Genomic DNA, 24,605 nt, shown 5'->3' with positions numbered 1-24,605 from the left:
ACTAATTTGCAGAATACCATATGAGAAGTCTGGTAGAGCAGAGAATTAAAACTTAAGCGCTAGCCCCTGCATCACCTTTCCATCACTGTACTACCCTGTTTTAGTAAGATAGCGAACACTAATATTATGCTAGGGTTTGATGAAAATAGCATTTTTCAAATTATGTTAGCATTAAAAAGATTCATGGTAAATATCACAAAAAAAACCTCTTGCACAAATTTCATGTTAAAGTATGACTGTCTTCTACGTTCTGAATGCATAAAGGACTACAGCCATTTCAAATTGTCTATATATACCCAAAAATATACACATTTCATACGGAAAAAATAGTTTATCTGTACCTATGCTAGACAAGTGTTAGTGATATGTGCTGATAAATAACCAGTCAAAAATTAATTTCTTACCACTCATCAGTGAAGTCCAGTTTTATTGTGCTTGTAGTCGTTCCTTCTGTACTGTAGTGCAAACTTAAAACTGGTTCACCTGTTCCAGTTCGTGGCTTATCACTCTCTGTAAATATGGGGTTGATAAAGTTTGGATGGGCATCATTAATATACATAAAGCTGTTATACTTCTGAAGATTCATTTAATTATCCTAACAAAGGCCAAATGTGGTAATAACACATACAATGTCTATTTAAGATCTCTTACAGCCCAAGCAAAAAGTTAAAAAGTTTCAGAGTAAACACACCAAATTTGCAATGCTTTAAAAATGGCCCAAAATTATTTGTATTTATAAGAGCAAACAAAGAAGATGCTGTCATTCAACATGCAGGCAAATAAAATTGCAGATAGGTACGTGTACATACTATATTATCCTTTACAAGCAGATCCCTTCTCTATCAAGTTAATAATAAGAATATAACATGTTTTTTAGAAGCGGTGTTCAGTCTTTTTTGCCTCAGTAGATACACATGAAAAAAAGACGATGAGATCTAGACACAATCAGTGGTCTAGAAAAATCACCATCCCCTCTAATTTTTTTTCTACTCAGAACCCAGTCAACTGCCAATATCCTTAGATCTGCTCTAAACTGTCAGCTAGCTGACATGAAACCACTGTAAATTCATGTTCTGAGAGCGTTTGGTTTAAAACCCCTTTCATATTATGATACCTAGAAGCAGAAGGGGGGTACTTGCAAAACAAACTATTCATGATGTCCAAAAGCAACAGAAGTGAATCAAACTGAAAACCACTGCAAGTCTCCCAAACATCTGCTGTATGTGTTGTTTTAAGAATGTTCAGTGGGCACCTTCAAAACAGAACTGCTCAATGACATCCGTCCGTCCACCCACCACCCTTGAGTAATTCATGGTCACAATCTATCTATATGCATGGCACAATTGCAATTAATACTGAAGCTGGCCTTGGGCAATACTAAAAAGTTAATGGAAAGTACCATCAAATTAGGCCTCACTACAGAGGTGCCATTCTCTCAGAACTCAGACGGGAGAGTTTATCACTTACCACTCAAATGGCCACTAAGTCTTGCTTTTCATGAATGCTGAGCTTTTAATCTCAGGACTATTTAGACAAAACCATGCCATATTTTCTTTAGTTTATAGAGTACAGAAATTAAGTATAGTTGCAATACTGGCAGCAGACTGACACTCATAATAAAAGCTTCACATGATCTTTGGGTAACATCAATTAAAATCTAATGTTTGATTCAAGTACAAACCTACAAATTCCCCCCCTAAAAATGCTATTAAACCAGTACTGGCTGCAATACTGCCACAGGATATTCACTTTAAAAAATACAATCAAGTTCTAGGAATCACAGAATCACAGAATGTTAGGGGTTGGAAGGGACCTCAAAAGATCATCTAGCCCAACCCCCCTGCCAGAGAAGGACCACTAGAGCAGATCACATAGGAACACATCCAGGTGGGTTTTGAACGTCTCCAGAGAAGGAGACTCCACAACCTCTCTGGGCAGCCTGTTGCAGTGCTCTGTCACCCTCACAGTGAAAAAGTTTTTCCTTATGTTAATGTGGAACCTCCTATGCCCCAGCTTGCAGGAACTATGAAATAGCACATAAGAACTTAACCTAACAATCAATGCTCATATTTTTAAACTGTTGAGAGGCAGAAGCCCACTCACAGGATCAGAGCAGTGCACAGCTGCTCTGAAGAACTTTAAATACTTATTTCTACATATTCTGAAGAGAAATTTAAAAAAAAAAAAACCAAACCACAAACATAAAAACCCTGTAAGAAAAATGAAAATATTTTTATGTGAAGGAGAATTAATGAATCATACATAAGGCATGGTCCTCATTCTATGCAAAGAAAAGTTCATAGCCTCTCTAAAATAGAGGTTGCAGTTACACTCTTTGTAACAAGGATAAAACTGATGAAAAGCAAGGTTTCCAGTTCCTGAATTAAACTAAGAAAGAAAAGAAATAAATGTAAGAAAATATTTTATAATGGTGTATATAGATATTTTGAACAAACATGACACATTCCTTCTTAACCAAATGGGTGCTTTCTCTCTTTTGGCAACCTATCAGCAAGCATCTTTTAGTCTAAAGTCTGGTCAAATTTTGAGCATCCCTTCCTAAGCCAGTACCAATACTTATCGTTCCAACATACTGCACAAGTCATCAGGAGCTGGACACTGAAAGAGTAAAAGATGACATAGTTGGAGAATTCTTTACCTTCCTTGTAATAAATACAGACAAGGCATATCTTTGAACTGCGAACCCAGATAAATACAGACAACTTACTGCCTTGGATAGTCCAAGACAGCCACCAAACAATGACTATACTGTAACTTGATCCTGCTATGCAACATTTGCTTCAGCTCAAAACTAGTTGTTACTAACCAAGCAACCAAACATCGCTGTCCTATAATGAACTTTATTGAATATTAGGCTCATATTATACAGCTTAGATCAGATTATTGTAACAGTGCTTTCCTGTCTTAAAATCTCAACACCAAAAAATTTAACCAAGATGCTTAAAGATTTTCCTCTGACTATGCTTACTGTGGAAGCAGTGGTCATATTTATTCACACTCAAAAAGTTGGAAGAATTGCTGTAGGGTTATCCAAAGAGGACACTGACTGAGAAATTAGTTTTACAAATTTCTGGAGACAGATAGCAGTTAAACCATATTGTGTAATAGCTTTTTCTTAAATCTACAATAACATGAGCTATAATTTGCATTGGGTCAGTTTCTTCTTTAAACTAGCTTTAGGGCATGAAACTGACACTAATGAGAACAAGACACTTTTTAAAACACAGATGAGACAAGACTCTGATAATAAACTACACAGAATTAGTTGTGTAGTTCACTATTTTATATTAAACTTGCACTGCTAATGAAAGCTGAATGAAAGCCTCTGTGAAGACTGCTAATAAGCTTTGCCTAGTACATAATTGAACATTCTTTTAGAGAAGTCACATAAAATCCAGAAGTCATGTTTTAAAGAAGAACAATGTGATTGCCAAAGACTAACTAGATCAGAATGAAGCTCTGTTCTCTTTCACTACTAGGTTCATCCCATCAGGCCAGATCTACTTCACATTGATAAAATAATGAAAGGAAGAAGGGGGAAAGTTGCACAGCTGCTGTGACTTAGGGGGCAGCTATTGCCAAAGCTATTGATCTCACTGCAAGCTCTACTAATTACTTCAAGAGAAAGTTGCAGCTTGTCAACACCTTACTAAACTCTATTCCAAATTCCTCAAAAATACCTTGAAACTTTACTTAGATTTTACAGTCAAACACATTATACTTCGAAGATACTATCAACAACTTCCAGTCTTATTTTGTAAGCAAATCTGATCTAGAACAGACACTCCCATGAAATGGTCCATTCTCCAGGTGCCTACAGGAGGAAAGTACTTTTAAACTACCATCATAAAAACTGAAGACAAAATTTCATTCATAACCTTATTTAAAACAACAAACCAATCCCACAACTGAAAGCAAAACCTCTCATACACACTTTTTCTCTTAGAAAATGAACCTGTGCAAGTGTAACTTCACAAAGATGGGGGCTTTTTACTATGAAGTGGCATGCACGTAAGAGACAGGTTTACAGATTGCATTACCTAGTTAAACTAACATTGTAAGGAACTTCAAGCTAGTTTCCTACATCTCAAATGCTGCCCTATTCACTAGTGTATTGGCAACCCCATGAGAAGAACCCCATGACTTTTTGTTAAAAACTTCCAAAATAATTCCTATCCAGCACTAATCATGATTCCCTGATAAGAAAATCAGCTTTGTAGATTCTGAAGATAGTGTTATATTCTGGGTGAAAACTGAAGAGGGTTACTTCTGAAGGGAGAAAAATTGATCCAAAGACAAGAAAATAAGTGTTGTATTTCAGAAAAATAAGGATTTCATGGGAAGGCTTAATACATGAAAATCGATCAGAAGCAGCTGAACTCGGAGGGAAGGGTGGAGATTTGTTTATCTAGTGAGGAATACTGACTGAACAATGTTACGCTAATACCAGTCACTATATGATGTCAATGGGAAGACAAAAAATCAAATAATTCTTTGGACAAGCCTAATCTATAGCCCAAGGCACACTATTTCTTTGTCTAGATGATTCCCATACTAATTAGATGTAGTAGTACTGCACTCTACCAAAGGAGGCAGTACAGACCATACCGTGCCTTACAACAAAGCACAGCACTGAAATTCTTGAGCTTGTACCCGCAGAGCTCACTATAGACCTGGAAAGCTCTATATCCACACCAACACACCAGTTCATCTGACTGGGAGGCAGAGCTAATTAGCTGGGACACAACACGTGCCAATAAAGTTTCAAGGACTTACAGTATCTGTAACGTGGCACTGAACAACCTGGTATGGACGTCACCATAAGGGATTACTAAACCCTTGCACTAACTTGCAAATATCTAGAAGTATCAATAATCAGTACGGCTTCTGTGTATGCAGGAAGCAGCATTCAGACGGTATGGGATACATAACACATACACCTCAAAGTTATCGAGCTAGCTGTCTGGCTTCAGGTTGCCACTTTAACCATACCAATTCAGGCAGTGCTTTACAATCATCATGCCGCCCTTACACTGCAACAAATCTAACAGACACCCTCCATTATTACAATCACAGTCAAAAAAAAATTAAAAAAAAAAACCAGCATAGATCATTAATCCATTTGAAACCACTGTGTACAAATGGGAATGACTTATAGCTTCTTCTGGACTGTCAGAATACTGGCATTATAAATTTATATGTTTGTAATAAGTATAAAGAGATCTTTAAATCCAGAAACAGTCTTAAAACATAAATGTCAACAAAAGTCAGATGATTCAGCACTAAACTAAAAAAAAAATAGGAATAAGAAAGAAAAAGCATTTCTATATAAAAAGAACGAGTACAAATTCCTTCATTAGCTACTTATACTTTTTGGAGGTGTCTGTTCAAATATGAAGTGAAACTAATGCAGTTTAACTTCAAAAAGCCAACCAGATCTTAGGAAATTATTCTTTCTGGTTATCATTTGTACAACGGATTTCCTAACAAATCACCTCCTTCTCCAAATTGCTAGTTTTCCAAACTAGAAATAACATTGTTTCTCTTCAAGTGATCCTTACCATCACAACAGAAAAACATGGCCTTAAAACAGTCAGAGAACTGGTCTACCAATGAAGTCTGGATAAACAAATGTATTTAGGAGGTTTTTTTGCATATTGAAAAATCTGAAGTGCTTTTATGAGAGGAAACCTCTTTGCATTAGTTCAAGTAATTTCTTAACGCAGGAAAAAAATTATTAGCAAAATGTCCCAAGAGTTTATTACAACTATAGGTCTATTACAACTATGCGATTAACAATACTAATACACAAACTAGTTCTTAAGGCAACTTCCTGCTTGAAGAGGAACGTGATGCCGATGTGGGAACTGATTTCTGGGACCAAAACTTCTGGTTTTATCTTTATTGTCAGATGGGCTTAATTCACAACTTCACAGAACAATTTATTAGTTTTCCAAAATTTTTGCAGTTGTAAGAACTTCGGTAAATGTACAGACTTTCTGTGCTATTTCTAGTTTATTCTACTCGCATCAAATAATGCGTTATTCTGAGCTCATAACAGAGACCATAACTTGGCCATTAATTACAAGCAAGTTTTCCAGCAAAACCTGACTATTGATGTAGACTACTGAACCATGAATAATTAGCAAATTTGCACATTGAGGTTTAATGCTATTTTATCACAAAATGTAATTCCACAAAATGAACTTATTTTGTCAATATAAAAACACAGCTTGATTTTTTTTTTCCAATGTTCTGGCATCCTAAAATAAACCATAACCTCGACAGTTGCCAAACAGACTATTTTTCAGAAATTGGATTTCAAAACAGCATTCTAGTTTAGAATGTGAAACAAGATGAAACAGCCAGCTGTTTTGTGGGATATGAGCTATTAAATCTCTACAGAGGCTTTGATATGGAAGTAAGCATAATGCAGAGTGTATGGAAATCTATTTTTAAATTACCATCAATCACCCATTAATTATTCAGGCATAAATATTCACTACAGATGACATTGGTTCAGCTGGAATAGGGTCACCTATGGCCCACTTCACTGCTCACAATTTGAAGGCTGATGAGTAACAGGCATAGAGAAAGATCACAGGCACTCTTTCTACCACCAGCCCATAGGGCATCTACAGAGAAACTAGTACTTGTTTAGCAGAAAGGGTGTTGGACAAGGGGTTACAGAGGTAAGGTGCACCTAGGTTCAATAGGTGCTCTTGAGTTACTCAGACTGTGCAAGTGTAACAAAGCTGCACACCTCTCTTGCATAAGATAACTGAATTTGGCATGATATGATTAAAAGTTACTTCAATCTTGATATTTGCACTTTGATCCAAGAACCAGTCAGAAAAACACTGTTTAAAGACTTAATTTTACTTTGGATTTAAAAAAAATATTCTAAATGCCTGTAGAGTACATAAGACATTTACTGTACCTACACTGAACACATTAAGAATTGAGCATAGGATGGCTTTTGAAAACAACAATTAACCTTACTCTGTTACTTATATTGAGAATTAAATAATTAATGAGTTTCCAGCAAATCTGCTTACAGAATTCTACTTTATGTAGATGAACAGCATTTTTAAACTGTTTATCACCATGAAAGGCAGTTTTAAAAGGAAGCATTGCAATCAACTATGGCTGGGTATAGCGCATTTCCTGTCACGCACCCTGTTGCTCATCAAGTGACATGGATCCAAGCTGTTTGTTAACCACAGAAGAAGGAGAATCTGAAACAAAAACGAGATTTCAACTTAAAACATAAGCAGCAGAGAACTGCACAGCAATGTCACGATCATGTTAGTTTAAAATAAAAAAAAAAGCAGCAACATGAGGAAGCTTTGGGTTTATTTTATGAGCAGCCAGCCATATTGCATTTTCTAGGCATGACAAAAGCAAAGCCACTTTTTTCAAATCATTATGTATTTCTTGAGGCAGTCATTGAACGACCTGAACCTTGCTGACATGTTGATATTAAAAATGCCTGTCCATTACCAAAGATTTTGCTATGTTCTTCAAATTTCTAATATGTCAGGAAAAATACTGAAGAGTCATGACTCCTAAATCCTTTGCTCCAGCTACCAAATGACACTATTATTCCAAAACATGTGCTAAATATAAATTTCAGAACATTTTTACTTCAACATAATATAATCAATGGCATACCAGTATCTTCAATATTTACACCTATGAACATGAAAAGTAAAAGATGAGACTGTTTACAGATACAACAGCATATAGACTGTTTTAAAAACAATCAAGCACCAAAAAACAACCCACTTATATGACATTTCGATAGTTCTGCATTGCTAGGTGCTATACCTCTGTGGCATCTGATAACTGAGAATATGACTTTACCACAGTGCCACACCAGTCAGTCTTATAAAAATCCTTATCTAATCACAGGGAAAAAAACATACAAACAAACAAAACACCCCCAGCAGTTAAGTGCATTTTTTTTCCGCTGAACACTACCGTTAATAACTACCACCAGCACAGTATTCATTCTGTAGACAAATGACAGGTGCAACGCTCAGTATCTTCTGTGAGTCTGTTTTCCTTGTCACATCTGAAGACGAGATCTTACTTCTGCATTACCTTAAGATGAGCTGATGTACACAAATTAGTACATTATTTCAAAAATATTAGCTAGGCTACCATATCTTGGTTCCATTTATTAATCTTCTTCATAAACAAATTCATGCTAAGCTAAAAGGATTTAATATCCTGTATTATAAACTGAGTCATAGTCTGCCAACATCACAGCATGCTGAAGGAATTTTAACAAATTTAAATCCCATACAAGGAAAGCAATGAAACACCACACTCTCCTACAGGAAGCTCACTTCCAGGTTTGGGCCAGCATCACCAGCATGACCTATTTTGTTCTATAGTCATAAAACCTGCTAAATTGACAATGCTGATTTAAACACATAACCTCAAATGATACTTCATTCCCAGCCATTGCTGCAAAAATCACAGTCTGTTCCTTCGTTACATTGATACACAGCGGAGGGGAGGGGAGGAGTGAAGAACAGAGATCAGGAGAGTCCGAGGCAAGCTTAGTGTGTTTTGGAGGCTGGCTTGTTTCGGTAACTAGGGAACATAAAATTGGTGCTGTTTTGTCTTCAGCTTTGTTCAGCCATGCCCATGCTTTGCACCAAACACACCTAAGCCAGACCACAGAATTTGTCATCTAGATTTGTATGGGACATAGCTCTTAAGTATGAGACTTGTAACATTAATATATTTCACTTTCCAAAACTGAAGTGTGCTTTACATATAATTTCTAATTTAGAAGAGAAGTATTTACGTCAGAGTTTTTTCAGTGGAGTAGTAATCCACTTTTTAGAATGTAAATCAGAGCAAAAAGCTGGTGTAGACATGCACCACATCATAAGACGATCTACTTGTATTGCAGCTGACTCAGCACAGGAATTGGTACACCTCTCTCAAGGGCAGGATGGGTTTGATCACTGAGTCACAGTTATGAAGCCTATGATTGGGATTAATTTGTATCAAAAGTGCTAAAGGGAGGGGAGGTCTTGGCAAGCTGAGAAGCCTAATGACAGAAGACAGTGATTCTCAGTCACACTCTGTTCCTGCGCTCCAAGTCTTTCCATAAGCTTAAATGTCTTTTTTAAAAGGCATAGCATGCTGCCAAACATTGTACTTGGCTGGAAAAGCTAATCTCATCAGCTTTTTAATTCAGACCAAGATGAACAGAACAAATACCACTGAACTAACATATTTTAATTATAAACATAAGAAATTACATTTACTACCCTTATCAGTACTTCTAAATTTTAAGACCTCACATTATACAACAGTAAGCAAAAAGCAGGGCCTTCCACATTTCACTATTATTTTGATGTCTTCTTACAACTTCGTAAATGCATTTCACTTGTAATATGAGAATTTTTAAACATGTAGGAAATATCCTAAATATTCCAGTTAACAAGGTTAAGAAGAGAGCTTGGTTTGTAACAATTTTGAACTCACTTCCTCCCCCTCCTTTTTCAAGTCCCCTGAAGCCACAGATCACCAGCACCCCTTGAAGTGGCACTACAGTCTAGAACCCCACACATCAGGCAGGGAAATAAACACAACGATGAAACCAGCCTAGAGAAGTTCAGGTAAATGCCTCTTTTTTTAATATATGGCTTTGTTTTGTAAAAATTCTGAAAAAGTACTTTAATAATTTCTGATAAAGCTTTGGAAAAAGATATTACCAAAACTGTGCCATATAGTTAAAAAAACAAACAAAAATCCAAACTCTTACCTGAGCCTTCACAGGCTGGGTCTACATCCCAATGCAGTTCACCAGTGGTTGTAATGTCACCAGTACATTCTAAACTGGAACACCACTTAAAGAGGGAACTGGAGATTCATAAATTTGGGGAACCTCAAACAGAAAATAGAAGATAATTTTAAAGTCAGTTATATGCTGAGGGATCTTCCTGTAGTTTGGGCAATCAGGACCTGACTTCACCAAAATATTAGCATGCCACTTCTGTTGTTTTGTTTAAAAGAAATTTCCTCCTTATATCACTATAAGACTAGTGTAAGACTCAGGCCTGAAGGAGTAAGACCTGTTTTTAAAGGCCTAAACATGGTACATATAGTGGACCTTAATGCAAGAAATTACATACTTGCTTTAATAACTAGGAATAATTGTTTTGCACAGTGAATAAGCTCTCAGCTACATATTTCGGACTTCAAATAGACACAGTTCTACATCTGGGTGTTTACAAAGAATGCGAAGAATCTAGTAATAGCAATTGCAGTCATCCCGTCGTTCTTTGCAGAAAGCTTTAACACAGAAATGAAGGTCCAATTTGTTCCGCTTTAAAGACACTGACCATATAGACTTGTGAAACAAAATCACAGGTTCTGCAATATGTCAGCACGCATATGTTTACATCTTTATTTCACAACAAATGCAGTCTAAATCAAATTATTTTTTCCTCAAAAAAGAAAGGTTCACAGTACTTCATATTTTTGTGGGTAATAAGATCATGCACACCGACTGCTACAGGAACCCCTGATGCACACTGATCTATAATACTGATTTATTTTTTCTTTGTCACTTCAAGATCGGCTGGTTCTTGTTTCTGTAACTTATCAAATTATACTCAATTCATTTAAAGTTCTCAGAAAGAGAAGTGATGTAGGTAATGGCAATGCATACATGGCATATCAGCACTGAGCAGAGCAGCAATAACAACAGGTTAAAAAGGTTTTTTTGTAGTTTGCATATAGCACATATGCGCTCTTGTTTAAATACTGCACAGGATCTAAATGTTATGAAATGCCACAAAAATGTAAGTCAAAACTAGGCTTTGCTGGAGAAAGTATATAATTTAAAAAAACCTCACCATAGTTGCCTAATTAAATAAAGCTGCTATCAAAAAAATCTGAATCTGTTCAATACCTACAAAACAGACCTTAAACATGCAGCATTTATTGCTTCTGAAGCTGTGCCAAATTTACACAATACTTATGAAAGGTATCCACTAAAACAGAGTCTCTTTGCCATCTGAGGATGAAGTACCTTTTTCCTCAACATCAAATCAGCCCACAGTGAATCATTACTCAGTTAACTCACTTTCACATTCAATAACAATATAAACTTTTGATCATATTTTTCTAAACAGTGAAGGTTTACTATTACAAATACAGCTTACAAATCCTCATGTAACTATTACACAAGTCCTTAGACTAGGAGACAGAATAACCACTATAATGTCTAATTTTCTATTAAACCTGTAAAAGCTTTCAGCTCTTGACATTTTCTACTGGTAATTTCCTACATGGCTGGAATATTTTTTTCTCCAGCCTATGTCGACAGCTATATTCTGTGATAAGGATTAATAATAAAATACAGGTCAGAAGAAATAGCCTTAGTCTCACACTGAATTCCTCCAAAAATCAGAAGCATAAATTACACAAGTTTTTCCAGAAAAGGATTGAGAATTTGCAGCCCTGTACTTTTTGTTGGAAAATTTACTAGTATGTGCCTGAAAACTGAACATCCACCTCAAGACAGAGCATAAAAGACAGCCTTGCAGAAAAATAAAATAAATAGATTGTCTCTGTATGGGAATTTATTATTAAAAAAAATAACAAAACCACCACAACAAAAACACACCAATCCAAAACTAAGAACTTCTTTTTCTTCCACCGCGTCTCTGAAATGTCAACTTACCACAGGGTTGGAAAACAACTGTATTTATGGAGAAGCAAGAGACCAAAACTCTGCTGCTCTTGTTTTCCAAAGGAATAGATTGTGGATACACATCTTCCAAAAATAAGTTTTGGGAGTTCAGAAAAAGGGAACAAAACAAAGTAACTTGCATAAAAAGAAATGACCAAATACAGAGAATATTTTCATGTCCGGAGTGCAGAAATCTTAAGAAGAAAGTGCAAAGGTAATCTGGATTCCCCAATCAAAAGAAATTAGTTTCATTTGTTCTCTCCCATAATAGGGGGAGGAGATACAAAGAAAGAAGCTGTTAAAGCATAACAGGAATTCCTTGTATTTACACATACCAGTAGAAAAGAAAAGGTAATGTAATCTTTGATCGAATTTCTTGAGGAATAATTGACCACACACATTAAATATTTAAATTTTAATTCCTCATATTAAATCTTCCACTGTCTATAATGCCGAAGGTAACGAATTCCACCAATCAGACCAAATAGCAAAAATATGTACATCCTAATGAGTTGGAGGTCAGGTTGCAAAACTGTTTCCCCTTCCTCTCCCCATAAATAAATATTTCCATATGGCTAAGTGAATTGATCTTTCAAAGCAATTACTTAATAAGTAAAATGGTTAAATTTGCAAATTCATTGCCATCACATGAAGAATGAGCTAAATATTTGAATACTAGTTTCCTCCAAGGCTATGTATGTTGTTTGGTTCCCTGATGACCCCAAACAAAATGATCGGACCTTCCCATTAGTTACTTTAAAATCTGAAGCACATGGGAACTCAAAAATCCTAGAGGAAGTGATGAGGGATCCAGACTAACCAAAATATGTCTCTGACTCCCAGTCAAAGCAATTACTCAGCTTAAAGCTTCAAATTTGTGTCAGTATGGATCCTACAGCATGTTGGCCCACAAGCAATTTGGTGTAAAGAATTACATTGCATCCTTGAAGGAGCACTAGGAGATGGGCGAGACAGTATCAAGTGAAACTCAGACCAATACATACTTCAGAGATAGTAAAATATCAACAAATATACCTCCATGTGAAAATTCTACAAATATGGTTGTAGCCAAACCTTCTTTCCAACTTCAATTCAATGGGAAACAATGAGCAAAAAAAAACCCCCAAAACCTAAACAAACTTTCTGTAAGTCATTCCAAAAAGAAAACAGAATATCAAGATCTATTGCCTGTAAGTGTTAGTAATGGTTTTGTCTCTATCAATACATATCTTTGACTTAATAGCAGATGTTCAGTTTGCCGAAAAAAAAATTGGTAGCTTTTTGGTAGAGGTTTTTTTTTTTCTTGGCAGGAAACCGCAGCCACCTACAAGAAAACTGCTACCATTGCATTTTGTTGTTCTCCTCCTTTAGGTAACAGGCACCTATGATGACCATCCCTAGGATAAGCACACAGCCCTCCACGATTTACTGGTTTCCAAATATTCTGAAAATTCACTGTAGAATTTTATAATGTAGGAAGTTTTTCAAAATTCAGTAACTACATACTGTAACTAGAGCACTAGCCATTGGTACACCAAATTGTTGTGCAAGGCTCCAGAAAATTAATAGATTGAACCATAGCAAGTCAAGCTGTGAATGTATGACACAATCCTTATAAGTAATTTAGCCACACCTCAACTGTCACAGAATTTACCCATAGAAGAAACATTACTAGACATTACTTCTCAACACAAAATGTGCTGATTTCTCAGACAGCATGCAGCTCACTTATTTTTACGTGGCACCATAATAAAGCTTACTTCAAGTTTATGCTTTAGGGTTTACTTCCTTATTCATATGCATGCTTCTACCCTAACTTTCTTCAAATATGTCTCTTTTTACTATAAACATCTCCAAGGCTTTCTTGTAATAATTTTTATCTCAATAAGACAAAAGAAAGAGGATGGTGAAATGAAAAATCACTCTGTTAAAAAAAAAAAAAGGTAGAGCATGTGTGAGGACTCTGGCTTGTTACAAGTATTTTCACTATACTTACTGTAAAACCTTAGCATTTCAGACTGTCAAAATTCTGTTTTATTAAATTGTTACCCTGATTTAGAACATATGCTAAAACAAAGCCAAGTCTTAAATGTTACTATCAGATACAATTAATACCAAAATGCAATTTTAAATGAGTACCTTACGCTACTCATGACACAGCAATTTCTTGCTCAACTGCTCTAACAAACATTGCACATACCTGATAACCATGCACCTAGGAAACTTTCTCCGTATAGTATCATTTAGGTATATGATCCAAACATGCTGGATAAATGAGAACTGTCAATATTACTCTTTCCCTAACCATGTGATGATAAACACCACCACATGCAAGGTAAGACAAGCAGCAAATGCATTAACTGTCTTGTTCTGGTAGAGAAGCATCTTAGCAAACAACAGCAGCACAAACTATAACTATGTTAGCTGCTTAAGAAACCTTGATAAATGACAACCTGATGCCTGAGGGTCCTGTGAGGAGCCCTTAGAGGAGGACTGATCAGAGGAGGACGACTGTGACGCTGAACCCTCAGCTAGCTCTCGCTGTCTCTGTTGTTCTGCCTTCTTAAGCCTCAGCCGCTGAAGACCCCTACGGATTATAGCTAACTCAGGTCCCATTAACTCTGACAAACAGGGAGGAGGGAAAGGGGGGGAAAAAAAAAGGCATGTAAAAAAAAAAGAACCATTGAACATACAATATACAGAACAGGGAGGAGGGGTGGGGGGACTTGATCAAAGAAAGAAGCAACAGATACTACCTGTAATTACAGTGAAAAAAATTATGTAAATCATTTACTAACATACAGAAATCATAAAATAAAATACTGAAGTTGTTTTTCCTCTTCCTAGATGCATGAATCAGGCCTTAAGTTCAGGATTCGTATCATGCAATACACCCGCGTCCCCCATCCCAACACTTAAATGATCTAACAAAGACTTATTTAATGAAAATAGATAGGTCCTGACTGATTCAAAACAAATCAAACATAAGTATTCATTTTCATGTTCCTAACATAAAATGAGAATACTTGTGGCATAAAACTACACAACTATGGACTACAGGTAAGTTTTCAAAATGAATGTGACAGTTTCCTGATGTAAAAAAAAGTTAGTACAATTTTGATCAAAACAAACCTGTGAAAAAAGTAAACTGGGACTACGGAAACAGGTAAGAACAGCATCTAACCAAAAAATACATTTTACTATGAACTCATTTTTTATTTCAGACATTCCCAGTGGGTGAGGATTCAAAGTCTGAAAACACTGTTAAGTGTATTGGATCATAAACAATTCTTAGTATCATTCTCTTAACAGACCGTTCTTTCAGTTTCACCTGTAAAGACTTCACTGTTTTCATTGTTTTGTATTTATTCATTTGGCAGTTAAACCATTTTGGCATGTACCAGTTCATGGACTGATTAACAGTATTTTTTGCAAACTGCTATAAAACTAGGTGTCCAAGTAATTTTTTTATTCTTTCCATGCTCTTTGCAGTTTTCCTCCACTTACGTATAGCAAGTGCTTCTCTTTACATAATACAGACTGTTTCTTTATTAGAAATAGCTGAAGCACAACGTTGATGTGAACCACTGCTGAACTACTCTCATCTATAATATAGTAGAGTAGAAAAGCTAATTCAGACTCAAGTATTCACATCAAATGCTTTAGGTAGTTCTGCTATAAACTGCTAGCCTAGACCTATCCTGAAAGGATTTATATCAACAGCACTCTGGAGTATTTATGTAGATACATATGGATTTTTTTAATCTATTTATGTAGATATTTATGGAGTAGATATGAGGAAATCTGCAAAGAAAAAGAAAAATCAGTACTATGAAATGTTAAAATACTAGAGAGCATTACATTGACATACAACCTTTCATCCAAGCAAAAGCTTTACAAATATTCTGCAACCCTTATTCACTCAGTGATGCAAGCAAATTTTAAATTTTCTTTCATAAAAAGAAACAAATCTAAAGACAGAATCCAATCATTCAAAAATTGGTGGCAGGCACCGGTTAATAGCAAATAGTCATGAGATCTAATGTCTTCAGTCTAATACCACTTCTGGGAAATACATTGTGTCACCTTATGGTTGATGAGGTATAACAAGAAAGAAAAAGACATTCCTAAAAGGAACATGGCATCAAAGAGATTTGCTATGAATAGCTTTCATGTGCCATGAACATTTATGGAGATTAGAACTCCAGTCTAGAAAATGCTCTTAAGGAAATTCCAGTGATGTCTAAAAATTGCAGTTTTCAGTACTTGCTGCTGATTCAGTTCCATTCAGTCCAGAGATGGTTACAAATTAAGATGTAACATGAACTACAAATCAAAATGTAGAGAGAGTGCTATTACCCTGAATGTGTTCAATGACAACACCTCTCAACATATTTCAGAATCTCTAAGCAAATGTTTATTTTGCCAGCAAACAGTAAGGAAACAGAAATGGAAAGGAAAAAACCCAGCTATTATCCCTTTCCCATTCAATGTTTAAAAGAAAAGTAACCTTATATCAGAATGCATATTAAGCTTTGTCCTAATTAGTCAGTTGCCCTTCTACCCCCCTCAATGGTATCAATCACAGAATCACAGAATGTCAGGGGTTGGAAGGCACTTCAAAAGATCATTTAGTCCAATCTCCCTGCCAGAGCAGGACCACCTAGAGTAGATCACAAAGAAACATGTCCAGGCAGGTTTTGAATATCTCCAGAGAGGGAGACTCCACAGCCTCTCTGGGCACCCTGTTCCAGTGCTCTGCCACCCTCACAGTGAAAAAGTTTTTCCTTATGTTCATGTGGAACCTCCTGTGCTCCAGCTTGCACCCGTTGCCCCTTGTCCTGTCGTTGGCCATCACTGAGAAGAGCCCGGGTCCATCCTCCTGACACTCGCCCTTTACGTACTTATAAACATTAATGAGGTCACCCCTCAGTCTCCTCTTCTCCAGGCTAAAAAGACCCAGCTCCCTCAGCCTTTCATCAGAAGGGAGATGTTCCACCCCCTTAATCATCTTTGTGGCTCTGCGCTGGACTCTTTCAAGCAGTTCCCTGTCCTTCTTGAGCAATGTGTATCTAGAATATGAGTTACAGGGAAAAAAAGCATTATTATATTTTACAGTTTGTTGTATCTGATGTTTATACATTGTTTAAAACTACTACATCTTAAAACTAATGTAAAAAAATGTATTAATGACTGAATGGGCCAAGCAGGGCAGGAAAATAAATTTGTTATTCTTTTTCCTCAGTGACAAGCATGAAAGTCTCCAGCAATTGTTCTGTCTCATTATAAAAAAAAATATTCAAGCTTACTGACAAGAACACGCTACAGGCTACTGAGATTTTGCACTGATTTTGTTGATTATTTACAACTTACTTAAAAGTTCCAACTCTGTTCTTCTAGAATATACGTTCTGATAAAGAAATTTATCCCAACAAGCTACACCACTGAACTATTTTTGTACTGACTATTTTGAACATGTACTTTTTTAAAACATTAAGAGATGAAGTAAGTAATTCAGATGTAGAAGCTCAAAAGCTCGCCACATGGCATATCTTCTGGAACACCAGACCAACAATCTATTTGAATTATAATACACGTGCAAAGGTATTGCTGTTTCAAAGACAGGATTATCACCAGCGCCTGCATTGAGCACAGAAATCTGTAGAAATGATTTATGGAAAGCTGTTTATAAGCCTGTTCCATCCTATAGTATGGATTCATGCTCCAATTCTAAATAAGTCACTATCTGAAAACATATTCTTCATTTGTTAAGTCTTTGCTACAATATTCAAACTTGTATCTACCACCACTTTATGCAAAATGACAGCTGAAAGCCTCTCACTTTCCTCCATTTTCCAAAATGCTTCCACAGTCATCCACCTTTCACAACACAACTCTATTTGCTCTTCCTACTCAGCCCCACTGTATTTGAACTACTACTCCTACTACCGCTTTCCCTGTCCTGTCACGCCCAAAAGCAATAGGTTTTATTCAGTTCTAAATGCAGCTAAACAAATTCAGGACTCCTGTTCTTGATGCAGAATGTAGTGTTTTCACATTGTAGACTAGAGACTGTGAGCAAATAAAATCTCAGAACTGAGCACCTTCATGGGTTACCTAAGTATACAAGCTTTGCAAAATGGAAATTAACATTCAAGCCTACTCATTCATAAACCCACTGCTACTGCTCTGTCATAACCTGTGCCCTCTGCCCGGCAGCTTCCCCTCTCCCTGAACTTGCCTATGTTACCCAAAGACATGTTTTAAAGGCAGTGCAAACTAGACAAGATGCTTACAAGGTGTGCAAACCTATAGTACAACTAAGTTTACTCCTGCAGGAGTCCTGTAGACAATTTAAAGATGACAACTGATTGACACCCTGTTTAGGTGTAGTCAAAGAACCTATCAAACATTATACAGTAGAAAGTATCCACTGTGTGTCAACAAAACAACCACCACCACCCCATTCAAAACTGAATATATGGAGAGTCTTAAGTCTGAAGTAACACTGGGAAAGAGGAAATGCTCTTAGAGAAGAGCTGGATTAAGAAATAACAACTTCAGCTTCATGCTAGCAGAATAAACTTTTACTTAGAAATTCAGACAGATTCAGAGAAAAAGCAGAAAACACTTTTCCTAGTCAGCATGCATTCTTTAAAATGCAGGATAGGAAATGATTATAATTCCAAAAATGCTCTCTAGTGCATTATCACGTAAATCACAAAGTTTCAACGACATAGCTTGAAGCAATTATTTTTAATATGGGACATACTCTCCCAGCCAGTAAGCTCCAGAATATACCATACTCTTAAAAAAAAAAAAATAAAAATGAACCCTTGGTAATGGTATGTGTTCTTTGGTGGCAATTCCTCTGTACCAAAGATAGTGGGTGCTAAATTGGGTTACACTGAATTAGAATAGACCCCTTTATTTTTTGTGTGTTTTTTGTGCAAAACTTGAGAAAACACCAATACTAATAAAAAACATTGTTGACTAAAAGCCACTAAATAAGTTTTCTAGCATTCACTTATTCTAGAAATAGTATCTGGACTGTGTATATTGTCAGGCTTCTGCTCATTGTTTATTTCCTCCAAATAAGTACCAGACTAGCTGTAGGGTTTGAAAGGGCGAGAATGATACATTTAACGAATTTCAACTTCTGTCTTTAGCTTCGCTGTCTTTCAGATAGAGATACCTAATAATTTCTCACTTGTCCCAAAGATTTTGTCTGCAGCAGCTGCAATACACTGAACGGCACACTTCTCCCTGAGAAATCCCCATCTCTCCTTTAGTCCAGAACATCCAATTTAGGAACTGAAGATTCTATCAGTCATCTTTTCCAACAACAAAAAGACCTTGATTTTTTTACAGCAGAATTGGTAGAAGAAAAAAAGGTTAATTTATACAAAGAACATGGCACTTGTAAATAATCAAGACTGAACCTGTAGGTATTTCAGATCACATCAGCCTTTTCACCAAAACTGTGAGGCCTAGAAACTCACTTTTTAAAAGTAAGAATAAACTCCCATGCAAATATTTAACTCTAAAGGCTGTGGCATCTTTTCCTGCCTAGAGATGGAAAAGGGCTAAGCCAAAGGTGCTCTTTTACTACACAAATAAGTTACTGACATTGACAGTGGAATATATTTTCTTCTTTTTCCCACAATAAGAATGTAAGTCTGTATTAAATACAGATGAGTTTCTTCACTATATACAATCAATATGTAGTATAATTTATTAACCAATAATAGGATATCATGCAAGGTAAGCCCTATCTGAGTAAGTTTGAGAAGCAAAAAAAAATAACATTGATGACCAAAATGTTGAAGATGTAGATTCCTACTGAAGGAGACATTCTCTACTTCCTCTAATTATAACAGGCATCAGTTTTGCTATTCACTGCGCTGATGCTGCTACAGCCAAATCACAGCTGAAGGCAGCATGATGTTACTTATACTTCATGAAGAGAACAGTAAGTTTAGAAAGAAATATTACTTTTTTTCCAATAACTTTTTATTTCTACTTCAAAAGACAATACTGATTATCCCCTTTGAGATTCTGTCTTCAGACAAACGTATACAGTCAATGGTTTTAACTCTTTCTTTAAACCACAGCTGCAGTCACCTAGTAACCATAAAATAGCTTGTCTCATTAAGGATGTGCAAGAAAGAAAACAGTTTGACATCAATTAGCCAAAATATCCTAAAATAAAATTGTTTCTTATTGAAAGCATTTATCATAAACAATGACAAGATGGATTTCTTCTCACCAGACTGATGGAGCACAGGTTGAGCTGTGGCCCCTAAAGAAGGCCTTCGTTCATTATCAGGAGAGGACAATAACGAAGTCGAAGGGGGACTTTCTGTTGAAGATGATGTTGAAGGAGCTTGGGCTGACATTGTAGAAGAAGATGATGATGGAAGTTGTTCAGAACCATCTATTTCCATTGCAGTTTCTGATTCTGTACTAGGTGGCACATTATTAGTAGCAGGAGCATCTGTCCGATTAGTCCCACCTTTGATTAGGAAAAAAAAAAAAAAAGAAAGCATGAAAAACCAGAACCCAAAGGTAAACTTCCTCTGTCTCTAAAGATCCCTCTGCATTACCATTTATATGGCAAAAAAGTGTACTTGGTTCCTCAGAGAGTGCTAAAAATTTTTTAGTTTACATCTCAGAAAGCCTGATATTCAAGGCCTGCATAACCAGTATAAACCTATTTTTCTGATGTAATTATTATTCTTGAAAAGAAGTAAGTCACCTCTGGACCGTGATCTTCCTCGTCCTCGATTGCTTTGTGCAACTTCACTAGCTTCTTCAAACCATCTTGACAGCATGTCTGACATCCTCTGCATTAGAGACACATTAGGACTTTGCTCCCCTGTAAAACAAGTAATGCTAAAGTTTTATCTACAAGTTTACAAAAGTGTTCATTTTCCCCCCCATTTATTCTTCTGTTAAAAAAAAAACCCTACACTGTAAGCTACGTAAGCAGTAATCCCCTGAACCATCTCCATTTTTCAGCAAAACAGTCCAGCCAGAACTGCCAGTGGAACATGGCACCACATAAAAGCCAGCAGTCCTCCTTCCTTTTCTGTTTTAGAATTACCTTGAGCTTTTGTACACATGACATTGTGAGATTTATGCCATTCAGTTCTTAATGCTGGTTAAATAAATTAAGAAAGCCTAGATTTTTATGTTTTCCAGCTAATTATAAAATAACCAATTTTATCATTAAACAATGAAAGAGCAAAAAGACTAGCATAAAATCAGCACCTGATGTTTTTAACTTTTCCAAAAGGCTTCTTTGTGATTTAGATTTTCCTCATAAGCACAACGGAATACAACAGCAGAGTTCTTTCAGGATTTTTCATTTTCACCTTTTGAATCAAGTGTCAGGATCGCAAAGACTCTCAAGCAGCAAAATCTTTGACATACTTTCTTTCAACATAACTCAAAATATTTTCTTCTCATTTCCTTTCTCATTTTAGCACATATGAAACAAAATTTGTTTCATGAGAGAAGATAGAAAAAATTCTATTTGTAAAGGGCTGCAATAGAATATTTGAATCTTTCAGTGGTTTTTCTATTCTGTGAAGTGTGGTGTGTTTGGGGTTTTTTGTTTTGTTCAGGTTTGGTTTTTTTAAACACGTTAGCATCTTCCAAAACAAGACCGTTCCACGGCACTGGACCATTCCACTCATACTGAGGTACGAGCTTCTGTTGGCCCCTTCACCACTTTGGAAGTATGTGATGCTTAAGCAATTTTTTCAGAAGTTTTGTAATTGAAGACCTTAAGAAATAGAATCCCTGTGAAGCACAATTATTTGTCAAAATACATATGTGAAAAAATTTTTAATACCCTGCATACAAAAGCTAACACTGAAAGGTTCTGGACCGTACTCAGGAAGAACATGTACAGTGAGAATATGCCTCTCAGAGACCAGTGCTGCTACCCGTCCAGATGTTATAAAAGCTGAATGACTAATCAAATATCTGGAGCAACTAATTATCTTTCAGGACTGCATATAGTCTTCACTGCTAGGATATAGCTTGAACGTATCATCACTAGACCTTGCTTTTAGATTATTTGCTTGAATTTAAGAGACATTGTTGGGAATGGAAAACGGAAGGGGAACACACCAACCCACCCCTCAAAAAAATCAATGCCTGACCCCAATGCCCTTGTCTATCCTCATTTCCACACTGCAGGTCTCTGACCGTCCCCTGGGATCCCTCATTCCCATCTTGTACCCCAGGCAGGGAAGCTCTGACCTCAGAAGATTAAAACACAAAATATGGAATGCAACAGCTGAAGAAAACAGACAAAAGATAGTTAATGATGGGAAGAGAGGACAACGAACAGCTAACAGAAAAATAAGTCACAGTTCACCACATGGCTAACTAATGCAATATAGCTATTCTCTCTTAGTCACTATACAGTTGTATCAAATAACAAAGACGCTGTCACTTTATTTTGAGAAAATAAAAATCTAGCCAATGTCTAAGACTGGAGGAATCTACTGGAAGAGTCCTTTTCTCACCCTTTATTTCCTCCCCAGCAGATTTACTTGATATTATGAGGAAATGAGAGCTAGAAGGACACTGAAGATACATAGCTTAAAAAGAATTTAGATAAAAAGTAACTCTGTGCAAAGGCAAAGCCTCAACTAATTTTGATGAGAAAAAATGCAGCAAAAATGATAGCAAAAGCGTCCCCAATATGAGGGAGTATGCAAATGAGGTCTGTGGAATGAAGGCACTAAGTAAGCAGAATGTAAAACTGTTAATATTCTAATATCACAAGATTTGATTAAGAAGGCACATGATGAAAATAAGAAAGTTTAAAAGAAAGGAAAGAAAGTATTCCTTTACACAGTGGGCACTGAACTTCTGGAATTTTTTGCTATAGGAAATATCAACAGGTTCAAAAAAGGATTACAGAAACTCACGGGCAATAGAACCATATGCAGATTCTAAAGGAACAGATGGGAACATAACCTCTAACGTTTCTAATCAAGTAATTCCAAACACTGGGGGAGCAAAGGCAGCAGACTAAGGTAAGAGGACAGTCTTGAGTTCTCCCCCTAAATAGCATCTCCTATTGCCTGTGTCAGATACAGAATCCTACTCTAACCTGGACCATTAGTCTGATACAGCTAGGTACTTCTATTCTACTTTGAGGAAATCAGGAAGATGAGAAAACCAACACAGCAAATGTGGAGAGGGAAATGGTAGGCAGAAAAGGGAGACAGATTTAAGGGAACTAGAACAAATACTTGTACCCCCACAACCTGTCAGATTTAAAAGAGTAAGATGAGCGACAAAGCATTCTCTGCCCTGCTTTGGTATCCTGTTTTCTGACACTAAAGCATAGCTTTGGAAATGCTCTATCTACTGAAACCTCGAGTAATTGAATAATATATTACAAACATGAAAATACAAGCATAAAAATTTCATCACTACATGTATTTTATAAAAAAAAGTGACAGATACAACATTAGAAACCTATTGCTTTTAATTCCAGTCCCCTCATGTAACCATTACAGAGCATTTCATTCGTAATTTTGATTGCATATGAGGCTTGACTACAAAAAAGGGAAACACTTCTGTGTTACTACATGACTGATGACACTGACCCCTTGATTTACATCAGCCTAACTGAAGCAACATAATTTTTCCTGGTAAAAATCTTACCAATTTAGACACTTTTTAAAATCACTGTAGAATAGCAGTTCTGTGTCAAATTCTAAGAAAACCATCTTAATATCTGTCTGATTCTTAAATCATGGACTTTTTAATCTGAAGCACTTACATATTTCAGGAATACTTAAGAAAAAAATGGAAAATAAAACCCAAACCAAACAAGAAAACACAAAAAAAACCCAACCAAAACAAAACACACAAGCAAAGACAACCCCATACCAACTGCAAACACTTTACCATCTCTTTCTCGTTCACTCTCAGGCCTCGCTCTTGGTCCAGTATCTGACCAATCCCCTCTTAGCCGCAAACGTTTAACAGGAGGTTGTCGTAACTAGGGAAAAAAAAAAAAAAAAAAAAAAGAGAGAAAGGCATGAGAAAAGCTATTTATGTTGGATAGTAGAGAATTCTGAGTCTAAACATAAATGCAGTATCTCCATTTTCTTAAGTTACATAAATTTGTATGTCACAAAAAAATGGAATGTCAGCCATACATTCAGATCAACTGTGAATAAGCACAACACTATCTCAATATAACGCAAGTGTATTAGCTACACAGAAGTTCAACAGTCTAAATCAATGACTCTCAGAACTAACTCAACCCTTGTTTTATGCAATATTAACTTTACTATGTTAACTGAGGCTTTCCATACTGAATAATAATAATTAAGGTTTTCCAGATTTCAGACTGAATTCTGCAAAAATATTCACCTCTTTCTGCTAAAAACTATATGGCAACTTCAGTTTAATGAAGTGTGGATTTGCCACACTAGTGTGGATTTGCAATTAAGCAAAAGGAAAAAATAATCGAACATTAGCAAAACAAAGTTTATTTTTATAAAACTTTATTTTATTTTTTCACCTGTGCTTTTTAAAAATTTTTGTAGCATAGGTTTTTTTTGTAGCAGGAAGTACTATATAGGTAGTGTTACTTTCAGCGACTTGAAGAGAAACAGCTAGTGCTTTTAACATTCAGAAAGGCAGTTCAGATTTTGAAATTAAGTGTGTTGGATGGGTATCTCTGGCTTTTAAAAAAAAGTGCATAGTTCTGCTGACAAATTTAAATTAAATGCAAAAATCCTGTGGTGAAAAACCGTATTGAAGTGTTAAATTTCAGGTGCCAACAGATTCGGGAAGAAAGCTTCACATTCCTTCTACT

The 24,605-nt window shown here is 36.1% G+C and overlaps 1 protein-coding gene across 3 annotated transcripts in view; it reads right to left on the bottom strand.

The window, feature by feature from the left end:
• Nucleotides 1-24,605, bottom strand: part of DCAF6 (DDB1 and CUL4 associated factor 6) — a 90,529-nt gene that overhangs the window by 29,315 nt on the left and 36,609 nt on the right. For 2 of the 3 annotated variants that reach the window (XM_086463229.1, XM_086463234.1), the window contains exons 8-13: nt 23,687-23,780; nt 20,505-20,624; nt 20,016-20,261; nt 14,200-14,367; nt 7,200-7,259; nt 405-510 (exon numbers count right to left, since the gene is read on the bottom strand). In XM_086463229.1, coding sequence (XP_086319355.1) covers nt 405-510; nt 7,200-7,259; nt 14,200-14,367; nt 20,016-20,261; nt 20,505-20,624; nt 23,687-23,780 — 794 coding nt within the window. The remainder of the gene's footprint in view (nt 1-404; nt 511-7,199; nt 7,260-14,199; nt 14,368-20,015; nt 20,262-20,504; nt 20,625-23,686; nt 23,781-24,605) is intronic. The other variant, XM_086463244.1, reaches the window with a different exon arrangement.

This window comes from Leptosomus discolor, chromosome 1 (genome assembly GCF_034619465.1).
Source record: "Leptosomus discolor isolate bLepDis1 chromosome 1, bLepDis1.hap2, whole genome shotgun sequence".
Taxonomy (NCBI): Eukaryota; Metazoa; Chordata; class Aves; order Leptosomiformes; family Leptosomidae; genus Leptosomus; species Leptosomus discolor.
This window is presented reverse-complemented; position numbering and strand designations above follow the sequence as displayed.